The sequence below is a fragment of the Triticum aestivum genome, chromosome 1B (genome assembly GCF_018294505.1).
Source record: "Triticum aestivum cultivar Chinese Spring chromosome 1B, IWGSC CS RefSeq v2.1, whole genome shotgun sequence".
NCBI classification, from domain to species: Eukaryota; Viridiplantae; Streptophyta; class Magnoliopsida; order Poales; family Poaceae; genus Triticum; species Triticum aestivum.
The window spans coordinates 311603895-311624381 of NC_057795.1; the positions used below are offsets into that span (position 1 = coordinate 311603895).

The 20487-nt window shown below is 48.3% G+C and overlaps 2 protein-coding genes across 2 annotated transcripts; both read right to left on the reverse strand.

The window, feature by feature from the left end:
* Nucleotides 1–715: 715 nt before the first annotated feature.
* Nucleotides 716–3131, reverse strand: LOC123121317 (polyubiquitin). Its single transcript, XM_044541251.1, has 2 exons — nucleotides 2932–3131; nucleotides 716–1806 (listed from the first exon to the last, which is right to left on the reverse strand). The coding sequence occupies exons 1-2, from the start codon at nucleotides 2986–2988 to the stop codon at nucleotides 859–861; spliced, it is 1005 nt and encodes a 334-aa protein (XP_044397186.1). The 5' UTR covers nucleotides 2989–3131; the 3' UTR covers nucleotides 716–858.
* Nucleotides 3132–6625: 3494 nt separating this feature from the next.
* LOC123121323 (uncharacterized) lies at nucleotides 6626–10325 on the reverse strand. The gene is made up of 3 exons (XM_044541261.1): nucleotides 9850–10325; nucleotides 8429–8503; nucleotides 6626–6930 (listed from the first exon to the last, which is right to left on the reverse strand). The coding sequence occupies exons 1-3, from the start codon at nucleotides 10052–10054 to the stop codon at nucleotides 6818–6820; spliced, it is 393 nt and encodes a 130-aa protein (XP_044397196.1). The 5' UTR covers nucleotides 10055–10325; the 3' UTR covers nucleotides 6626–6817.
* Between the last annotated feature and the right edge of the window lie 10162 nt (nucleotides 10326–20487).

Consider the following 20487-nt stretch of genomic DNA (forward strand, 5'->3'; position numbering starts at 1 on the left):
AGTCGTGCGGATCGATAGTCGTGCGGATCGATGATGCTCTCCTTGCTCGGTAGTTTTCCTCTCAACACATAAGCGTTCCTCTTCATCCAAATCCGCCAACTGATGAGTGCGTAGTTGTTGATCCAGCGCTCCAGGTAGCGGGGTGTAGGGCGGAGCAGCCGGTCCAGGACGCCGTCGTGCTCCAACCTGCGCCACCAAATCTCCGCTAAGAGTGATTGGGAGAAAGTACCGTAGGATTGATTCATCAGTTCGAGGAGACTCGTCAGACACCCTGACCGCGGAACACTAGACATGGCGGGGTACATACCAGTGACTCATTTATCAACTGAACAAAAGCAGCTGATTTACAACTCTAGTGATTCCCACTAAAGCAGCTTGGAATCTTCTATTCCACTAACACGAGTATCAGAAAGCACGCAAATTGCAGTGAAAAGAGAAGCACCAGCATGGAAGCTGTGGTTCCCTACAGGAATCGAAGCAGCACATTTCTTTCTCTTGTACTCCCTCTGTAAACAAATATAAGAGTGTTTAGGTCAATACTTTAGTGATTTAAATGCTCTTATATTTCGTTACGGAGGGAGTACTTCAGTGGGAACTACTACCCCTGTATCAAAATAAAAGACATTTTTGTAGGCAAGCCCACAAAAACATCTTATATTTTGATGCGGAGGGAGTAAACAGCACTGCTAGTTGTTAAAGAAAAGAAAAACAGCACTGCTAAACGTGCCACTCGGGCTACAAAGGTATTATACTAATATAAGTAGGCAGCACAATTCACAGGCCAACCAGAGGTCAGAGACCTCCACTTAAATACTATCCCTTCTTGACAAAATACGCAACCTACTTCTGTCTCTTAGCCTAAATGAAGTTACGAGGAGCATCCTTGCCATTCTTTAGCTTTGGTTCCACCACTCTGGAGTTCCGAAGGCGGATATCAATGGTGGAGTTGTTCTGGACGTCATGCTTCTCAAGCGTATCTCCAGAAGACAGAATGTGGCCCCTGTAGCAGAGATAGTACATGCCTTCCTTCATCGTCAGCCTGTATCCAATCTTCTTCATGACTTCCTCTGTTGTGTTGGACAGTGGCAGAGACATTGTTAAGCTCTTCCCCTCCCATGTCTTGAGGAAGACCTGGACTTTCTGCTGCAACACGAGAATGTCATTGTTTTTGACACTCTGATCCTGCAGGGTTTGACATTCTGCAAGTACCACCTCAACACCGGATTGAGTTCGCATGAGTACATGTGTTGATGCTGGTAAACCCTCCGATGTCTCAATCATCAACTTGACATCAGCAACAGTATACCAGCATTTCACATTTACACTAACAGTTCTTTCACCTCTAACATTGACAAAAATGCGCAGCTTGTCAACCGGGCTAACCAAAACATGAAGTGGCTGCTCATTCCTCAAGTCGCACTGACTTAACAGCTGATTGTCCTCAAGCTGTCGACCTGCATACATCAGGATTTGGTTGTTCATTAGAATTCCCACTTTTTGTTCAATCTCTGCTTTGACATCAGCCACCTTTTTGGATTTCCTGACATTGAGATTGATGGTCTTCCCAACCGAGGGAATCTTGACAGTAATTTGCATCCCGTCTGTGACGAAAAGGTCGACAGAAGAGTTTGCCATGATGTTGTAATCAGCAAGCTTGTCATCATTCTTCAAGTGAATCCCAGAAAAGAATAGCTCTTGCGAGCATTTGTCAATCCCCTCAATGGCACTAACTTTAGATTTAATATGATCAACTGTATCGGTGCAGCTCACATCAATGGCAACTGTTTTCAGCTTCTTCACATGGATCTGGACATACAATAGTGAAGATAATAAGTATTCACAAAGTTTTTAAAATATAACAACCTATCTTCTTGTTAGAAATGCATCTGTGCACAACAAAAGGAAATAATCATAGCAAAACAAACTAGTGCGTGCAGAAAAAAAAAGACACAAGCAATTGACACCACATGTAAACCTCAATCAGCGCTGTATGTATGGTTTTCAAGCACTGATCATCTGAACTTTGTTTTCTGCTTTCCTTCTCATCGTGCCACTCGGTTATTATTTAAGCAACTCTTAATCCAGGATGCCTAAGGTAAGCATTGCTGCACATACTGTTTGAAAATGAGCGACAACACTTAAAGAGTTCCACAAACTGAGTGAAGTAGACATGTGTCTATGGGGCCATCAAATTCTGGAGAATTTATTTATTAAACTAGAGTACCGGTTACCGAAAGAAACCAACATTAGGTATTAGACAAATTCTAACAACTTAGTTTTCACTACTCACTACAAACACTGCAATATAACAGTCTGATATATTGCCATTTGTAGCATCATAAGACGATGTGCATATGAAGCACAATTTCTCCTGATCCCGCAGAAATGGAGCCCAGATGGTTGGAATTTATAATATCAAAATAAATACACATAGGGGCATTTCACATGATATACTTCCTCTTCTCTTTCCTAGTACTTGATTTTCTTCTCCCCTTGTGTTCCAAATATCCTACTGGGGTTGATTCCTTCGAGGAGAAGGAACCCAGCTTTGCCAACAAAAAACGTGCAAATCCTCACAAGAACAATTCACATAGAAATCACAGCACACACGCCCCCAATCCAGATCGACTCCAGCACCAGTCTATTCTCGCAAGATGTGCCTCCAAAGCGACCAACTACTACTTCACAGGAAGCATTGGCTTAGAGGCTAGGGCTACGAACACAGAAAAACATCCTCTTGGAACCGATCGGATCAGAAAATCACTACCCCGTGAGACCAGTGATCGCGCCATCGTGTCCCCCCACCACAAAACCACAAAAGGGGCCGGCGTTCCGCGATTCACATTCTACCAAGAATCACAGACACATTCACAAGCAGATCAACCTAGGGCATGCCTCTAAAGAGAGTGTTGCGGGGATACGAGCGCAAACCTTGTAGGTTTCCGCCGGCTGCTCCTGGTGGGGGTCCATGGTGGCCCGCCGCTTCATCTCTCAGCTCCGGCGCCCGATTGATGGTGCTGAAGGAGTGGAATCGGCTCGTCGTCTCGGCCGCTCCCCCACTTCGCCGTCTTCTCGCTCCCACTAAACGCGTAAATGATGGAAGGGTTTCACTGCCAGCAAGGGGCCCATTCACCTAAAATAAATGATGGAAGGGTACTCTGGAAGATCATTTCCAACAGCTCCTGTAAAAAAATACTACGTATATGTGGTTTTCTCAGTTTCCATAAAAAGTTCCCCTGAGGGCTTGTTCGGTTGCATGAGTTTTGAAGAGGATTGAAATGGATTGGGGAGGATTCATTCCCCAATAAGCTAAAATCCACGTTAATCCCGTCCAAACCTCCCCAATCCTCTCCAGGAGTGGTTTAACCGAACATAGCCTAAAGCGGTTGAATTTCAGTGGACGGCGGTGGTCGGCAACGGCGGGTGGGCGGGTGGGTGGAGCGGCGATGATTGCGGGTGGTGGGCGGCGACGGTGCCGACGGGGCGCAGCATACTCCAATGACGATTAGCTGACTTGACACTTTTACGGAAAGAGCCATCTTCGCAAAGATGGAGTGGAAGTTTTGAAGAATTCACAGGAACCTATAAAAAATTGTGTGTTTAAAGGAACTGTTGGAAAAAATAGTTGAACTTCTCCTAAATGGTGGTTATTTTGCGGAGACGGGACTGTTGGAGATGCTCTAGTGGCATCTACAATGTTGTGCCGCAAAACTCCCGCGAAAGTTTGAACTGTGTTGTCCAAACCAATTTTGCCATCCAACATGGTGCCAGAAACGTCCACGGACGCGTCTGCGCGTCTGAATCCCCGCAAAATGACACCAAACCCGGGAGATATTTAACTCATGCCAGGTACGCGTCCGCTCACTCGGCCCCAACCAAAGTCATCGTCATGAGTCTCGCTCTAGAACCGTCCCCGCGCATTCATGTTGGTCCACCGCACCATAGCGGGCGCGACTCAACGGTCTTGATGCCAGTCGGTGTGACCGCACGAGGCAGTGGTGTCGTTGCGGACGCGGTGCCCGAGAAGCCTACTCCAGTCGCGGTGACTCACTGAAGCGGTGTCGGTCTGCATGCCCCGACTATTTAAACAGGGCGTCGACGTCAGCCAAAACGCATCTCATCTCATCTCTGCACCCTGCCACCTCACTCATATCCTTTCGTTCACCACTTTCGCCACTCCTCTCCTCTCTGCTAAGATGGAAAAGTCCGGCCAGAGCGTCAGGTTTTCAATGCCAGTGGGTGGATCCCGATCTCCATGTGGAGCATGGCGTGGCCGCCCATGTTCTCCGGTACCTTCACCTCCACCACCCCGACGTACAAGGAGGAGCAGCCGCAGCAGCCACTCGTCACGAAGGCACCGCGATGGACGAGGAGTACCAAGCGCACCTGAAGCTCCTCTTGGAACAGTCTTTTCGTGTCCGCGGTCTGATGCCTCCCTTGCCGCATGTCCACCACATCAAGGAGGAGACATCATCGCCGCCTCGCCACCATATCATGCAGGAGCCCCCCTCACCTGGCGCAACTGCGGCATTCAAATCATACTCCCCATAAGGAGGAGTCGGCCTCACCGCTCAGCACGCTGGGCCGCTTCGACCGACCAGTGTCACTGCCATCCTGTTTTTGGAGCGGCAAGGAGAGGGCACCGCCTTCACTGCCTCGTCGGCGCCAGATAGATACGAAGCAGGAGCCTAACATGGTGCTCGCAAATGCCCGTGGGCGCCTCCTGCATTACCTTGGTCGTTACGGCATTACTACTCGTCCAAGGAGGAATGACACGAGCGGTGCAATGCGCAGCGCCGGCCAGCGTTCGCGACATCGAATGTCACGTCAGATTGGGTCCACGTGCTCACGGATGCTTGGGCCCTCGATCGAGGACCACTACGGAGACGTTCATGTGGCGCCGGCGCCGCCTCAGCGACCAGTTCATCAATATCGGCATGGCCAAGTCGCTGCACACTACTGCCCTCATCTGTGACAAGGGCAAGACAAGGGGCGGGTGCGTTGGGGCCGCTTCCGCACCTGACGTGGCCATGCGTGTGGCGGAGGAAGAAGTCGAGCGACTTCTCTGTGGGTCGTAGGCGGTGGCCAAATAGACCTGTCGTGGCTCCTACGCGCCCTTCCGCCATTGGAAGGACCATAAAAACGATGACTCCGACGATAACAGCGACGGAGTGGATGATGAGGGTGGCCCCGCCCGCTAGGGCGTGCATAAGTGCAAGGTTACTTTCTAGTAGCTCGCTTAGTTTTTCTAGTTTTCTTTAAATGACAGTTGAACTTATCTAGTTTAGTTGTAATATGTCGAACTTTGTCTGGTTTGCATGAAAATTACCTAACGCACAAACCAAGATTTTACTATTGGGGATAGATCATGGGATCGGGTTTTACCAGTAGACGCGCGATCATGATAGTGGAAGAATAGTTTGCGAGCACGTCTCCATCTCCTCCTTATGGATCCCCCGAATGGCTCCTTGTGGTTCCCTCGATCGGTTCGTTATAACGCTGCTAATCCCACACCTCAAAGGTATCCATGCGTGTAGGGAGTGTCGCATGGCATACTGCTAGGTCCGATCGCACAACTTGGACATGGAAGTGGTGGCAGCTAGGTCGCGAGACTGGTCGATCCCTTTCCCGGGCCTCGCCTCTCCACTTATATGGACATCCAAGGTGGGCTCGGCACTAAAGCCCATTAGGACTCCACAATCCATTTCCACTTGGATCCAGTCCGAATGGGCTCTTGCCCCTTAAACGTGCGACCCTATAGGTTCACGTACACATGGACATTGCCTGAATCGATAGCTAGTGGTGGCTCCTAGCTGAATGTGTCAACTCCAATGTATGTCTAAAGATGACTACTTGGCACCCTTGTAGTAGCTCGACCTCTCTTCTCGAAACTGTGATCAAGATTCCCGAATCAGGTTAGCACTAAACCCAGGTCGCATGGCCATACTTTCCGAATCTGATAACTCAAGAGGGTCCAGAGAACATCTCTTCTTATCAAAGGGGCAAATCCCGTCTTGGTCAACCATGTCTCGCGGCATGACTTATGACTCATCCAAAAGCTACATTTATAACTACCCAGTTACGAAGTAGCATTTGATAGACCCTAAATGGGTTCGTCCTCACCTCGAGAACATGCTAGGACCTCAGGTCTAGGACGTGGCATATACATAGTACTTGAGACTAACAAATGACAATATCTCATTGCGTATCAAAGTAGGTCTGTTCGACTCGATGATCTCTATCCCTGAGTCCATACTATCAGGTAAGCATTTCCATGCCCGTGACGTGTGAAAGATAGCCATCAACCAAATCGTATACTAGTCAAACAATCATCATACAATATATAGTCTCACAATCAAGTCACATATTTATTGATACATTTCACTGATGATGTTCAAGGACAATATGGACAATATGGATAACTCATGAATACATAGGGAAATATCATCATGTCATGATTGATCATATCCCCAACAGTCTCCCACTTCCACTAGAGTCAATCATTTAGGCATTGTAGTCCCATGTGACGCCCCCGATTCAATCGTACACTAATCATACACGCAAATGTGTACGATCAAGATCAGGGACTCACGGGAAGATATCACAACACAACTCTAGACACAAATAAAATAATACAAGCTTTATATTACAAGCCAAGGGCCTCGAGGGCTCGAATACAAGCTCGATACGCAAGAGTCAGCGGAAGCAACAATATCTGAGTACAAACATAAGTTAATCAAGGATGCCTTAAGAAGGCTAGCACAAACATCAACAATCGAAGAGGCAAGGCCTCCTGCCTGGGACCTCCTAACTACTCCTAGTCGTCGTTCCATGAACCGGCTCCACGTAGTAGAAGGCACCCTTTGGGTAGTAGTAGTAGTCGGCGGGGGTGGCATCTGGCTCCATGGATCCACCATCTGGTTGCATCAACTGGAAAGAAGAAAGAAGGGGGGAAAGGGGTAGCAAAGCAACCGTGAGTACTCATCCAAAGTACTCGCAAGCATCAGATCTATACTAAGTATGCACTGGTATCAAATGGAAGGTTTGTATATGTGGACTGAACTGCAGAATGCCAGAATAGAGGGGGAAAGCCTAGCCTATCGAAGACTAGCATCTTCACGCAGCTCCAAGCATCTTGCAGCATGTAGAAGAGTAAAGAATAACAGTTTATAATTAACAAGCATGTTGTAACATTAATGCCCAGAGATCCTTCCTCGACTCCCTGTGAGAAAGCAATCCCGGAGCCACATATCCATCACATATCAAGTATCCATTTCTAGTTGTATAAGATCAGGATATAAGTCTGAACATCCATTACCGAGGACACGGTATTCGAATAAAGATCTTCCCTGCAGGGGTGCACCACGTTACCCAACACGCTCGATCACTCTGGCCGGACACACCTTTCTGGGGTCAATGCCCACCCTCGGACGATCAACACGTCGCGGCCCGACCTAGGCTCAGCAGAAAGGTCCCCGCCAGTCTACATCCTAAGCACTCCGGGGTCTGGGCCCATCGCCCGTTGCACTCCGGATCGTTGTGTGCAGGGTGGATACCAGCACCACCCGTGTAGTGGATGGCACGATCCGACTGTGCCACAATGCTGAACTGGACGTCGGACAAAGCTTCGGCTGATACCACGACGTCGAGGCCCATAACTATTCTCGCGTGGTGGTTAGTGCGTAAAGGCCAAAGGCCAACTCAGAACAAATACCCAAACCTGTTAGTGCATTATTAAAAGGAGTGACGGCTGTCGGGACAAGTCCGGAGCTATCACCCCCTCCCGGGTGATACCGCTAAACAGCCAGCCGCCACTGTCACATCGCACGGGTGCTCTCCGGGCCCGCCAGGCCTTCTCAACGGTCTCCAGTAAAATCAAGGTAACTGTGTGTCCAGACATTAAGGGGGAAAACCCGAGGAATCACCCCCGGTGGATTCCACTCAATGTAATCATCAAGGTGAACATAAGAGGGACCACCCTCGAGGTTCACACTTGAGGTGTTGCACGACAGAGCCGTATCAGGAATGGTGAAAGAGGAACCACCCTCGATGACCACACCGAATAGCTACACTACAGAATTATCATCAGGAGTGCGTTAGGAGGGATCACCCTCGGCACTCGATAGTAGCCCTGCAGAGTCGAGCAACTAAAGGGGCGTGATGTGATGTGAGGTGTCGGGCTCTGGTCGTCGATCACGTCGATCGAGGCGTCGATGATGAAGCAGGGGCAACAAGGACAAGTGGGGGTCACTGATGTATCACTAACCAACCTATACTAAGCAGTTTAGGATAAACAGGTAGGTAACAAAAGCAGGTACAAAAGCAGGCTATGCATCAGAATAGGAGCAAACAATAACAGTAGCAAAATCTAATGCAAGCATGTGAGTATAGAATGGGCGATATCGAGATGATCAAAGGGGGGGCTTGCCTGGTTGCTCAGACAAGAAGAAGGGGTCGTCGTCGACATAGTTGATCACAGCGGCATCAGCAGCGGTCTCGGGGTCTACCGAAGAGAAGAGGGGGAAGAACAGTAAATACAGGCAAACATATGCACAACATGATTATAAGCGGGGCTAGAGGTGTTCTAACGCAGTGCTAGGCGATACTGGCGAAGGGGGAAACATCCGGGAAAGTTTTCCCGGTTCCGGACGTCTGTCAGACAAATGAACCGGAGGGGAAAAGTTCAACGTTTGCTAAGATAGGTACGTGTGGCGGACGAACGGACCGCGTATTTGGATTCGTCTCGTCATTCTGAGCAACTTTCATGTATAAAACTTTTTCATCCGAGCTACGGTTTAATTTCTATTAATTTTTAAAGTTTTATTAATATTCTGAAATTATTATTAATTCAAAAAAAGGTAAATTGCTAGGTGCACCTGGTGCAGTGCACCCAACAGTGCACAAGAGGATGACAGTGGGTCCAGGGGGTCCCAGTTGACTCAGTCAACAATGCAGTCAACAGTCAACAGTTTGACTGTTGACTGGTCAAAACTGTAGATGGAGCCTAGGTGTCATTCACACATATCTTGCATTTTCTTTTTAAGTGGATATTTAGAGGGGGGGTCCACCTGTCATTTGCACTATACCTAACCACTGATTAGACTAACAAGTAGGAGTACTAATTAGCTAACGGAGAGCCGGCCGGCCACCGCACACACAGAATACACACACGCACACACACTTCTGTTTTCTGCTAACAAAAGATAGCATTTTGTAATTTTCATAGGATTTATTCCATGCATTAAATGGATTTGGTCCAGTGGACACATTTAAGCATTGTCAAGTGTACTTTCTACTAATATTATTTTTAGCCTTGTTAACAGTTTTTTAACCAAAGTTTAGGGGTTGTTTAGGGGGTTACTCAATGTAAAAACATTTCCCGCAAAAAAAAAACTCAATGTAAAAACTAAAAAGCTAGCTATTAGCTACAGTTGCTATCATCAGTTAGGATCAGTAGCAGTAGACGAGTAGCAAGCGGCAGCAGCAGTGGGCAACCAGAAGCAGTAGCCGCTGGTAGCAGCAGGCACGCACGCCGGCGCGTGCGCACGCGCAAGGCACGACCGGCGCGGTGAGCAGCGAGTAGCGCCGGGCGTGCAGGGGAGCGCGCGTGCTCGTAATTGGAGGCGCGGGCGGACGAGCAGGGCTGTGGCCCCGGCGTAGTAGGGGATCCCGGCGAGCGCGTTCCGGCGTGAGTGCGAGATGACAGCGACGGCGTCGTGCGTGTGCGGGCCAGGGGAGCGCGAGCGCGTACAGGGGAGGAACGGGCGCGCGGAGCTTCGGGCGAGTCGGTCGCAGCATCCTACGGCGTCAAATCGAAGAGGAGAAGGGGAGTTTGGACGTGGTGCTCACCGAGGAGGCACAAGGAGGCCCGTCGAGAGGTTAGGAGCAGCAGGCGCGACGGAAACGACGGCGAACGGCGCCGGACCTCGGGGTTGAAGACGGGACGGTCGATGCGGTGCTGTGGCGCGGTGAAGCAGCGGCGGTGGTCGTGGTGGTCGAGGTCGGGGCCAGGGAGGCGAGGACGAAGTGGTCGGAGCGTCTTCGCGCGCGTCATCGTGGAGGCGGTCGGGGACGGGACAACGACGAGGAGCCCGTTGCAGAGGCGTTGAGCTCCAAAGGGTGGTCTCAGGCGGCGTAGGGGATGGTGGAGGAGCACGCGGACTCGACGAACGGGCACGGTGGTTGCCGGTCGTCCTGGTGGAGACGGATGGCGGCGCCGACGGCGTTCGTCGATGGCGGATCTGGGCACGAGGGAGTGTGACGAGGGAGAGAGGGGGCGAGGGAAAATATCTACGTGTGGGGGGAAGTGGGGCTGACGCGGCCAAGAGGGGGGGGGGGGGGGGGGGGGGCGCCTGCCTTATCCCCTCGTCGGGGCGTCGCCGGCGAGGTGGTCCGGCTGGGGCAATCCCCTCGGTCGGTCGAACAGAAGACGACCGCGAGGGGGTGGGCTTGCCGGTTGGGGTGGGATGGGCCGAGGCCCAGGGGGAGTGGGGAGGCCTTTTATTTTGTTTTCCTTTGTTTTGTGTTTTTTTTGCTTTACCTTTATTCTTTTTACTATTTTAGTTTTCTTTTATTCTTGAATAGTGAATTAGATCTATAAAATACAGGAACAACACCTAAAATGGTTTTACTAATTATACCACTGCCACATTTAGATTTCAGGTTCAACTGAAATAGTCTTGTGTTTTTATAATTTAAAAAGCATTTAATAATTAATTTTAGCCACTGTTATATTCAGAAAAGAGCACTAAAATACTTTAAAAAGTTTTGGGTCACCACCATAATTAGTTATGGAATATTTGGCACACTTTGAACATTTTATTTTGCGTGTTTGAGAAATTTGAGTCTTGGACTTTTATTTTAAATTTGAATTTGGATTGTGACTTGGATCAACCGAGGATTAGCAATAGTAATGTGATGACATGGCACCATTAACGAGGGTTTACTGTAGCTTAATTATCCGGGCGTCACATCCCATGACCCTCATGTGTGTCTCATGCTTTAGCTAGGGGAGATGCTTAGTCAATGGATCAACAACATTTGCATCCATGTGAACTTTGCATATATTTACATCACCTCTCTCAACATTGTCTTGAATGAGGTGAAATCACCTTTGCATGTGTCTGGCCTTCTGATGGTCCCATGCTTCCTTGGCTTGTGCAATAGCAGCACTGCTATCACAACGGAGGTCAAATTGGTTGGATGAGCCCTGAACCACACCAAGCACATAAATGAAATTCCTCACCCAAACACCATCTTTTGCAGCTTCAGAAGTTGTAATGTACTGAACCTCCATTGCAGAATCATCAACCATATCTTGCTTGGAACTCTTCCAGCTCACCGCTCGTCCGTTCAAAATGAACACAAACCTAGATTGCGATCGCAATCACCCTTACCGATTTGGGAAGTAGCATCGGTGCAACTCTCTACAACGAGCTCATCCTCACCTCCATGAGTGAGGAACGCATCATTAGTCCTTCTCAAGTATTTAAGGATATTCGTATATATGATATGATATTTGAGCAATAAAAGGTTGCTCAAGTGTTCAGAAAAAATGAAGCCCACTATCCACAAGCTAGGGCTTATGTGTGGTAGGTCAATTGCTTTAAATCGGGCCAAGTTCTCTCTGTGCTAGAAAATGCATGCAAGTCCGGTCTACCTAGTAAATGTCGATAGCCATAGTCATCATAACTCGGAAATTCTCTATGCTGAAAAAACTTAATGTTAATGATCTGATGTTAGCTCAGAGTTTTTTTTAGCAAACACGTTGTGACACGTTCAATTTTCGTGTATGGATCTCAAAGCAAGACATGTGGCAATCAATGTTGGCTTCCATGCATCCCTTTGAATGAAGCACGAGCTAACAACAATAGATGGGTCGCTCAGGATGGCAACTGAGCGAACACATTCGGATGGCAAATTAGAAACATGACATACTCACCATTTCCCTTTGATGTAGCATGGCAATTTTTTTCTGCCAATATAGCAAATCCTGAACCAGTTGGAATTTTTCCTTTTTAGGCTGGCAACTCTACATGTTGCATCGACACAAATCCCAAAAAGCATAACAATTACTCTGCCGTGTCATGGCAAATCCTGACAATCATCTTGCTAGCATGACAAATATTCATTACAACATAACAAATGTGTACACAATAGCATGTCAAATGTATCTGTTTTATCATGGCAGTTCTTGAGTATTCGCTAGGAGTGATATTTTGGGCAACACCAGTGGCGGAGCCAGGAATATAGTATGAGGAGGGCCAAGTGTAGTAAATCCTTGCTGGGGAGGGCCAGCTCATAAGAATACACCATTTTTGCAACCATTGTAAATCTATTAGCATGCATATTAGGCTTAATACAACAATGTTAGGGGGGGCCATGGGCCCTGCTGGCCCCCCTGTCTTCGCCACTGGGCAACACTACCATATAGCGTTGCACACTATAGGGCTTTTTTTGCAGGTCATCTACAAAGCAACTGTTTGGATTCATATGTGGTTGTTACTCAGTCATGCGAAAGCCAAGAAGCATATGACTTTTGGGTGCAACCGTTGGCACAGCATACTCAAAACCGATTTGGATGACGCTTCAATAATATGACAGATGTTTAGTCATCTTGACATATTTTTGCCGGTTGTGGCATTTTTTTATTTTTCTTCATTTGAGTTCTACTTGCGAGTAAGAATTTAATGCCCGTTGACTGCTTGCTTTTGCTTAATAATATGGCTATATGCATTAATTTAATGCCAAGGCTGGGGTAATTCTTTTTTTAAATAATAAATTATAGTGGTGCTCGCTCGAATGGCCTTCCATAGGGAGCAATAGTTCGCCCGGGTGAACTCTCTGAGTGAACATGAACACAATATTAGGGTCCACTCAGAAAATCTCTAAAAAGGCACTACTCCAGAGTTTTTAACAGTGCCCTGATCCACTAAAAAGGAACACATAATATGATTTATTTTTGACAGTGAGGAACACATGATATGATATGTCTAATGAAAACAACTCGTTAAATTTTGTCTAAATGCCACGCGCTGATAAATTAGCTGTTCAAACAATCACAACTCAAAATATGTCCTCGCAAGAAAGGCAAACATGTTTTTTTCTAACTGGCCATTTCGGAGAAAAACTGTAGAAACAACCATGGAGGTAAGGGCATCTCCAATGCTGATCCGTAAATTTGCTCCCGCATTCGTCTTTAGACAGGCAGTCCATGTACATAGATGCGGGAGTCGGCCATCCAATGCTACCCACATATAATTCAAAGCGGATTTAAACAAACCGGTAAAATCATGCAAATAAGACGAAATTTACTTAAGCTCAAACGTAGATTACATAAAAAGGTTGATATTTTGACTGTTTAACTAAAAACTCGAAAATAATAATCCTAAACCCTGTACCGGACGATCACCTAGTATGTGTGGCCACCCTGCCCTGCCGCATCGTCGTTGACGTCCGTGACGTTGTCGTCGTCCCTCCAGCGGCGGAAGGGCGTCGGAGGGCCCGTGGCAGCCTTATCGAGCGGTTGCCTGCCACTCGTGAAGGAGCCGCTCCACCTCCTGTTGCGCGGTGCAGAGGGCCGCCACGACCAATGCCGACAGCGCAGGCGGGGCCCTGCAGGTGACCTTGCCCCTGCAGGCATTTGCGGAGCAGCCGCTGAGCGCCACTCCTTGCCGATCTTGGCGAGCTCACCGTCAAGACGGTGACACCTGGCGTCCGTCTCCGCACTAGTGACAAAGCGGCCGAGGTCCAGATCGTTGCGGGCCCATTCCGACTTCGCGTCAAACTTCGCGAATGGGGAGCGGCGGGCGGCGGCGTGCCGGTTTGCACCGCGCCTGCTGCCTCGCCGCTCGCTCCTCTCGAAAACGACGACCCTCGAACCCAAGGGACCGCCGACACCGCCGCCTCCGAGGTAGCGGAGGATGCGGCCCCGCGTCTTCGTGATCGCGGGCGGCAACTCCTCCTTGACGGGATGACGATTGCGATGGGGCGGCGGTTGCAGTTGGGCGGCAATGCCGGCCTGTCAACGCAGGCGTACTGGCTGTGTGTCGGCGGCGACGCGGGCTTGTTGTTGATGCGGCGTCCGATCTGGATGCCGCAGTTGCGTGGGAGCGATGCCGGCTCCTCTTTTATGCGACGCCCGATCTGGATGTCGCGGTTGCGCGGGGGCGACACCGATTCCTCCTTCACTTGTGTCGGCGATGGTGGCACCGGGTCCATTTCATGGAGCGAACACTTTGTCATGATCTCCATCAGACGGACGAATTCTTCAACTGTTAAAGTGGACTCCACGAGGAGGCGGGGCCGATGCCCGGCTGCTGCGGCGGCATCTGGTCCTCATCGTCGCCGAAGGAGATGATGATCTCCTCCTTGCCAGAGGAGCCGGGCGTCGTGGATGCCGAGGGGCGAGAGTGGCGGCGCCAAGATCCGCCCTATGAAGAACTGTCACCGCCATCGCCTCCGCCTGTCAGCGCGGAGAACCACAACTTTGGCATCGCCCCTGGAGTTTTTGCGGCTCGGAGAGGAGTAGGGGCTCGGAGAGGAGGAGTGGCTCGGAGAGGAGGAGATGTGGACGTGCATCGATGGCGCGCGACTTAAATAGTCACGACCACGACCAAGAGAAGGGGCGATCAGCCCACTTCAATGCGGCGCAACGGTCGGAGTTGGTTTCTCGGGACGCGGCGACTGTATTGAAGCGGCGAGGCCCGAGAAGCTGCGTCCGTCGACGTCTCCCTCACGTCCGGTCACGTCGAGCGACATCAATGTCGGTCGCTGCATACTCTAGGCCAGCATGAATGTTACGCGACAAGCGGTGGAGGCTTTTGTTGGAAAGTACGGGAGAGGCGAGTGGTTTTTTTATGGGCTACAGGAGCAGGCGTGGCAGCGTCCGAATGATCGCAATGCCCTCCACTTTGTCTTCGGTTTGCGAGAAAAACATGTCAAACCGGACTGCAGACCGGCATAAGACCGCGTTTGATGACAAACATGTTCGGATCGTGTGGTTCAGACGATTACAGGTGGTTTGAGGGTAAGTAGTTTGGAAAGCAAACTAGTGAGAGGCCGGCACCAAGGAAGCCCAGGACCCGCGGCACGCACGATTGGTAGCATATCAAGCTCATCCTCCCTGCAGCCGGCTACACGGGACACTCGTGTCGATCCCCACTGAACCGCCGAGAAATAGGCCCGGCCGGCCATAGTTGGTACCCCATCAGGCATCAGCGCAGCGGGGCGTCGAATCCATCCATCCATCCATCCATCACGCGCGTACGTTGTACTACCAGTTGCACGCACAGCACCGTGGTCCACGCACCGTGGTCCGTTCCCTGCACGCAGCGACGCACCCATCCACCAACAGAGCCGGCCACTCAATCCGGCGGCCCACGCCGCCCACAGTTTCTCACGCTTGTCGCCGTGCGCGCCTGCATGCGCGCATGGACGAATTCAATTGACTCGACCGTGCAGTGCAGTGCAGTGCATGCATGAATCGGATGGCGTAGTGTGGGTAGCGTGGGCATGTGCTAGATTCTTGGCAAATTTGACAAATTTAACCTATGGATGAAATCAAATCACAGAATGAACTGTCCGTGAAACTATTTCACGCGGCTGACCTTTTTGTGTGACGCCCGACACGAAGGCGCCACACTACACTTTGCAACGCCTCACAGATAGGCGCTACACGCCTGGCCAGCGTTGCACCCCAAACTGCCTAAAAATTGCTAAGTCATTGTGCAGAGCCTACGAGCTAGGCGCTGCACTGCATAGTGTGACGCCTAGCTCTCAGGCGCTGCACTAGTGGTTGCACTACAAAATGAAGCAACCACTAGTGCAACGCCTAGAAGCTAGGCGCTACACTGTATAGTGTGGCGCCTAGCTCTCAGGCGCTGCACACTGACTTAGTAATTTTCGGATCACACGGGTGCGACGCTGGCCAGACGTGTAGCGCCTATCTGTGAGGCGTTGCACAGTGTAGTGTGGCGCCTTCGTGTCGGGCGTCACACAAAAAGGTCAGCCGCGTGAAATAGTTTCACGGGCAGTTCATTCTGTGATTTGACTTCGTCCATAGGTCAAATTTGTCAATTTTGCCTAGATTCTTCTCCTCGTCTCACGTCCAAAACTAGTCCCGGCGGCTGGGCGACGCCTTCGGTCTGAGAGCGGCCTGATTCCATGCACGTAGTGTACTTTAATTCAACGTTCATGGAATCATGGATGATCTACCGATATAGTATATCGTCTCTTTAATGCCCGCCCTGTGTCTCGTTTGTACGTGCATGCATACGATCCATGGGCGAGGCTGTTTGCTTGCTGCTTCAGTCCCACTGGCAAAACAATGAGCAGGATAGGTGAAAATCAGTCAGAATCGGTCGGGCGCAGCCTTCCCTCCTCCCCACTTCCTCCGCATATGCCGAAGGAATTTTTTTTTGTTTTGCCACTCTAATTTTTGCCCATTTACTTATGCCACTCTAGGTTTTTTTTTGCAGGGAGAAAAAGTTTTATTCCAAAATGATAGGATTACAGTTAAGAGGCAAGAGTTTCTCTATACATGGGGTCCTCTGTGTAGCCATACAACAGTGCTACACTCAGTACGACTATATGCCACTCTAGAAATTGACATTTCACTTTTGTCATTCTTAGCTTTTGACAATACATCACAGTTGCCATTATGTGACAAAAGAAAAATTTCCAGAGTGACAATTATAATGCATTATCAAAAGCCAAGAGTGGCAAAAGTGAAATGAAAAATTATTGCTTTTGCTATGGAATGACATTTGATATATTATCAAAAGTGAAGAGCAACAAAAGTGAGAAGCCAAAATCTAGAGTGGCATAAGCAAAGTGGGCAAAAACTAAAGTGACAAAAGCAAAAAAAATCCTATGCCAAAACCGTAGCACCATCGGGCACCCCCGCCCATCGGTGCCCGCAACATCGTTGAAAGCCGCCACAACATCGACGGTCGCCTCATTCGCATCGTCGTTGCAACACTGTGACACGTCGTTGCAGTATGGCCGCCAGCTCAGGTCACAACCGTTACTGTGTAGTCTATATTATACATGCTTCTGTATAACTCCCGTATGGCAGCATTGGACTATGCTGCCTCCCATTTTAGTTAGACTATCTCCAACGCCCTTCATCAAAACAGACACTCTAAATGTCCATGCGCAAGCCAGCCATCAAACCCTATATATCAAATGTCCATCGCAATTTGACGTCTTTCATTTGACATGCATATATAGATCAATATTAATTTATATGAAGTGTAAACATATGCAACCACAGTCAAAATGCATTGGATGTCACATATTCATAATTTTTTGTACATGCGGCCGATCTCAAAAGTTATTAGTCCAGATGTCCGTGCAAAAAACCTTTTGTTTGCCTCCTAGACTGGTTGTTCGTACCAAATTCTTCACTGTGAGACCAACTCCTCGCCGGACGGCTCCTCCAAATCGGTCGCCAAGTGCTTCAACATCATAGCATGGTAGGCTTACATGATCTTGGTTGCATCAGGATCCTAGTCCGACACCTTCATGATCAACATCTTGGTGTCCTCCGAAGCGGCCACGAGCTCAACTTTCTTCTTTTGGAGTTCGATCAACTTCTCTTGCACCACGATGAACTTGTCAAACCGCTCAGCCTACTTTTCCTCTTGGAATTCATTGCACTTGACGCATGTCTCCTTCTTCGCCATGAGTCCTCGAACCTTCGCTCATCCTCTCACTTCCTCCCCGGTTCCTAGTCATCCTTGCCGGAGCAAGACCTTCTGTTGGATCACCATCTTCTCATACATTGGACATGGTGGTGGTTTTGACGGAATTAGCAACGACAATGAGCTACTTGTGGTGCGCATTCAACTTCAACCAACAACGCATGAAGATGAAATTCTTCTCCACATTTAAGAACAATGTGACCGCATGACCGGGCTACAAAGAAAGGGACATTTACATCTGTGCCCCTAACTCGAACCCACTACTCAGTTTTGCCCCTAGTTTTCGGGTATGCTCAGTTTTGCCCCTCCGCCATCAGTGCCACTTATAGAAATGCCCCTCCGCTCTGTTTCCGTCTAGTCAAGGTTGTTTGACCGCTAACTGGCCGTCAAATTGACATATTTGCCCCTCCATTCTTACATGTGGGCCCTCTCTTACCTCTTCGCTTCACTCTCTCTCTGCTCTTTCTCTCACTCGACCCTAACCCTAGCTCTCTCCCCCAAATCGCCCCTCACCCGAACCCTATCGACTTCGATCCCCACCATGGAAAACTCCAGATCAATGGCGAGCACGGTGGAGATTCGGTGGACCTAACTCTTTATGTGAGTTGTGTTGCGGTTTGGAGCCAACCACCGCGGATGGAGGTTGACGGTGGTTGTGGCGTCGGCGGAGGCCATGAAGGGAGCACAAGTCCGAAAGGGTAAGTGCAGTACTTTCATATCTGAAGCATGCTAAAGGTATTGTAGTTCAGTTTGATTCCTAGTGTTCATCTGCGTTCGTAGTGCTCATTTGGTTCATATTTTTTTTTTCTGTTTTTCATGGTCATTTGTAGGGTGGACTATATATGTTTGGATTGTAGAATGGAAACACCTCTTCTAGTTCCTGCTGGTACAAAAGAAGTGAACACATGATTTTCATTTCCTTTGGTAGTGGAGAGCACACTGAAGTTTGTGCAGTTTAGATCTCATATCTGTGCTAAATACCCGTGGGGAATACATGATGCAGTTGAATTCAGGTATTGGGATATTGATAGTTCTGTTTGGGTCCCAGTCCAATGTGATGTTGAGTTAGAAAAAAATTGATGATAATTTGTGGCCCTGTTAATTGACATATAGCATCAAAAAACACAATTATCATCTTAGACAGCTATACAACAAACCTGATGTGAAAGAGTACCTAGAAGAGCATCATAGCAAACTATGGGCCAGGGCCCTGTTCAATGAAATATGCAAAATTGATTATGTCAATAACAATTTAGCCGAGTCATTCAATTCCAAAATTAAGAAGTGGAAGGGGATACACATTGTGGACTTGCTTGACAAAATTAGGCAGTTCATAATGGAAAAGTTTGACTTGAGATAGCAGATTGCAGCTGGCACATACAATGGGCACATCATAATCCCCAAAATCATGATTATGCTTCATGCAAAATCAAAAGACCTTGATATGTCCATAGTGAAAAGAAGCACATTTGAGGCAGAAACTACTGCAATTGACAAGGAAAAAAGAGAGTGGAGATATCCTGTTAATTTGCAAACACATACTTGTAGTTATAGAAAGTGGCAAATAACAGGACAACCATGCATACATGCACTGTAGTTTATCACTTCAATGAGAGGTCCAGTTAGTGAGATTGATCAGTATGTTCACGAGTATTTCTCTGTGGCAAAATTCAAGGCCACTTATACTGATAATCTGCCACTTCTGGAGGGTAAGCAACAATGGGGTGTTGTAGACCCAGGATTTAAATTGAGTGCTCCATTGCAAAATAGGCCACCTGGTAGACCTAGGAAGACAAGAATTAGGGCAAAATCAGAGGGAAAAGGACTTGGAGGAAGAAATAATAAGTGTTCAAGATGTGGGAAGCTTGGGCACAAAGGAAGCCACTACAAAGAGTCCATTGACCCTGCATTTGGAGAGGAAGAACATTGGGGTGCTGATAATGTTGATGATGAGCCTCTGGTTAGAAATGATGAAGCAACTGATGTTGCTACTGATGCAACTGCTGCTACTAATGAAACTGTGCCAGATGCTGCTACTGATGATGTAAATGCAAATGCAAGTATTGGAGATGATGCAAATGCAAATGCAAGTGCTGGAGATGCTGCAAATGCAAATGCAAGTGCTGGAGATGATGTAAATGCAAAAAATGCAAGTACTGGAGATGCTGCAAATGCAATTGCAACTGATGGAGATGATGTAAATGCAAATGCAAATGTTGCTACTGATGGAGATGCAACAACAGTCAGTAGCGCAGTCAGGTACTTTTTTCGGTTTATTTTTGAAGTTATTTCCTAAATTATTCAATGTTTGCTAACTAACCTCTCCCATTTGTTTGTGACTTTGCAGCCCAAGAAAGAACTACAAAAGACCAGCTGAGAGGGGATAGTCGCCACTTAAGAAGAAGTTCAAAATTGCAGAAGAGGAGACTATAGGTTCTGTCACTGGAAGCAATAATCCTACCAGTTCTTCTACTCCAAACAAGGTTGTGAGTAAAACTGTGAGCACGCGGAGGAGTTCTAGGCTCTCTTCAAACCTAGCTTGCAACACCAGGAGCAAGAAGAACAAGTAGATGTGGTACTAGTTGTAATGATGATGAAAATTTGTTGTGGGTGTGAAAACTGTAAGGTCATGTACTAGAATTGGCCCTAGTTGTAATGCTGTCAAAATTTGTTGTGGCACAATGCTGTGAACTCTCTTATGTTTCAATGTGATCATGTCCTATGTTTGGTCCAGCTGCTGGTGTGCCCATTTAACTGTCATTTCTATCACATTACTACTGCA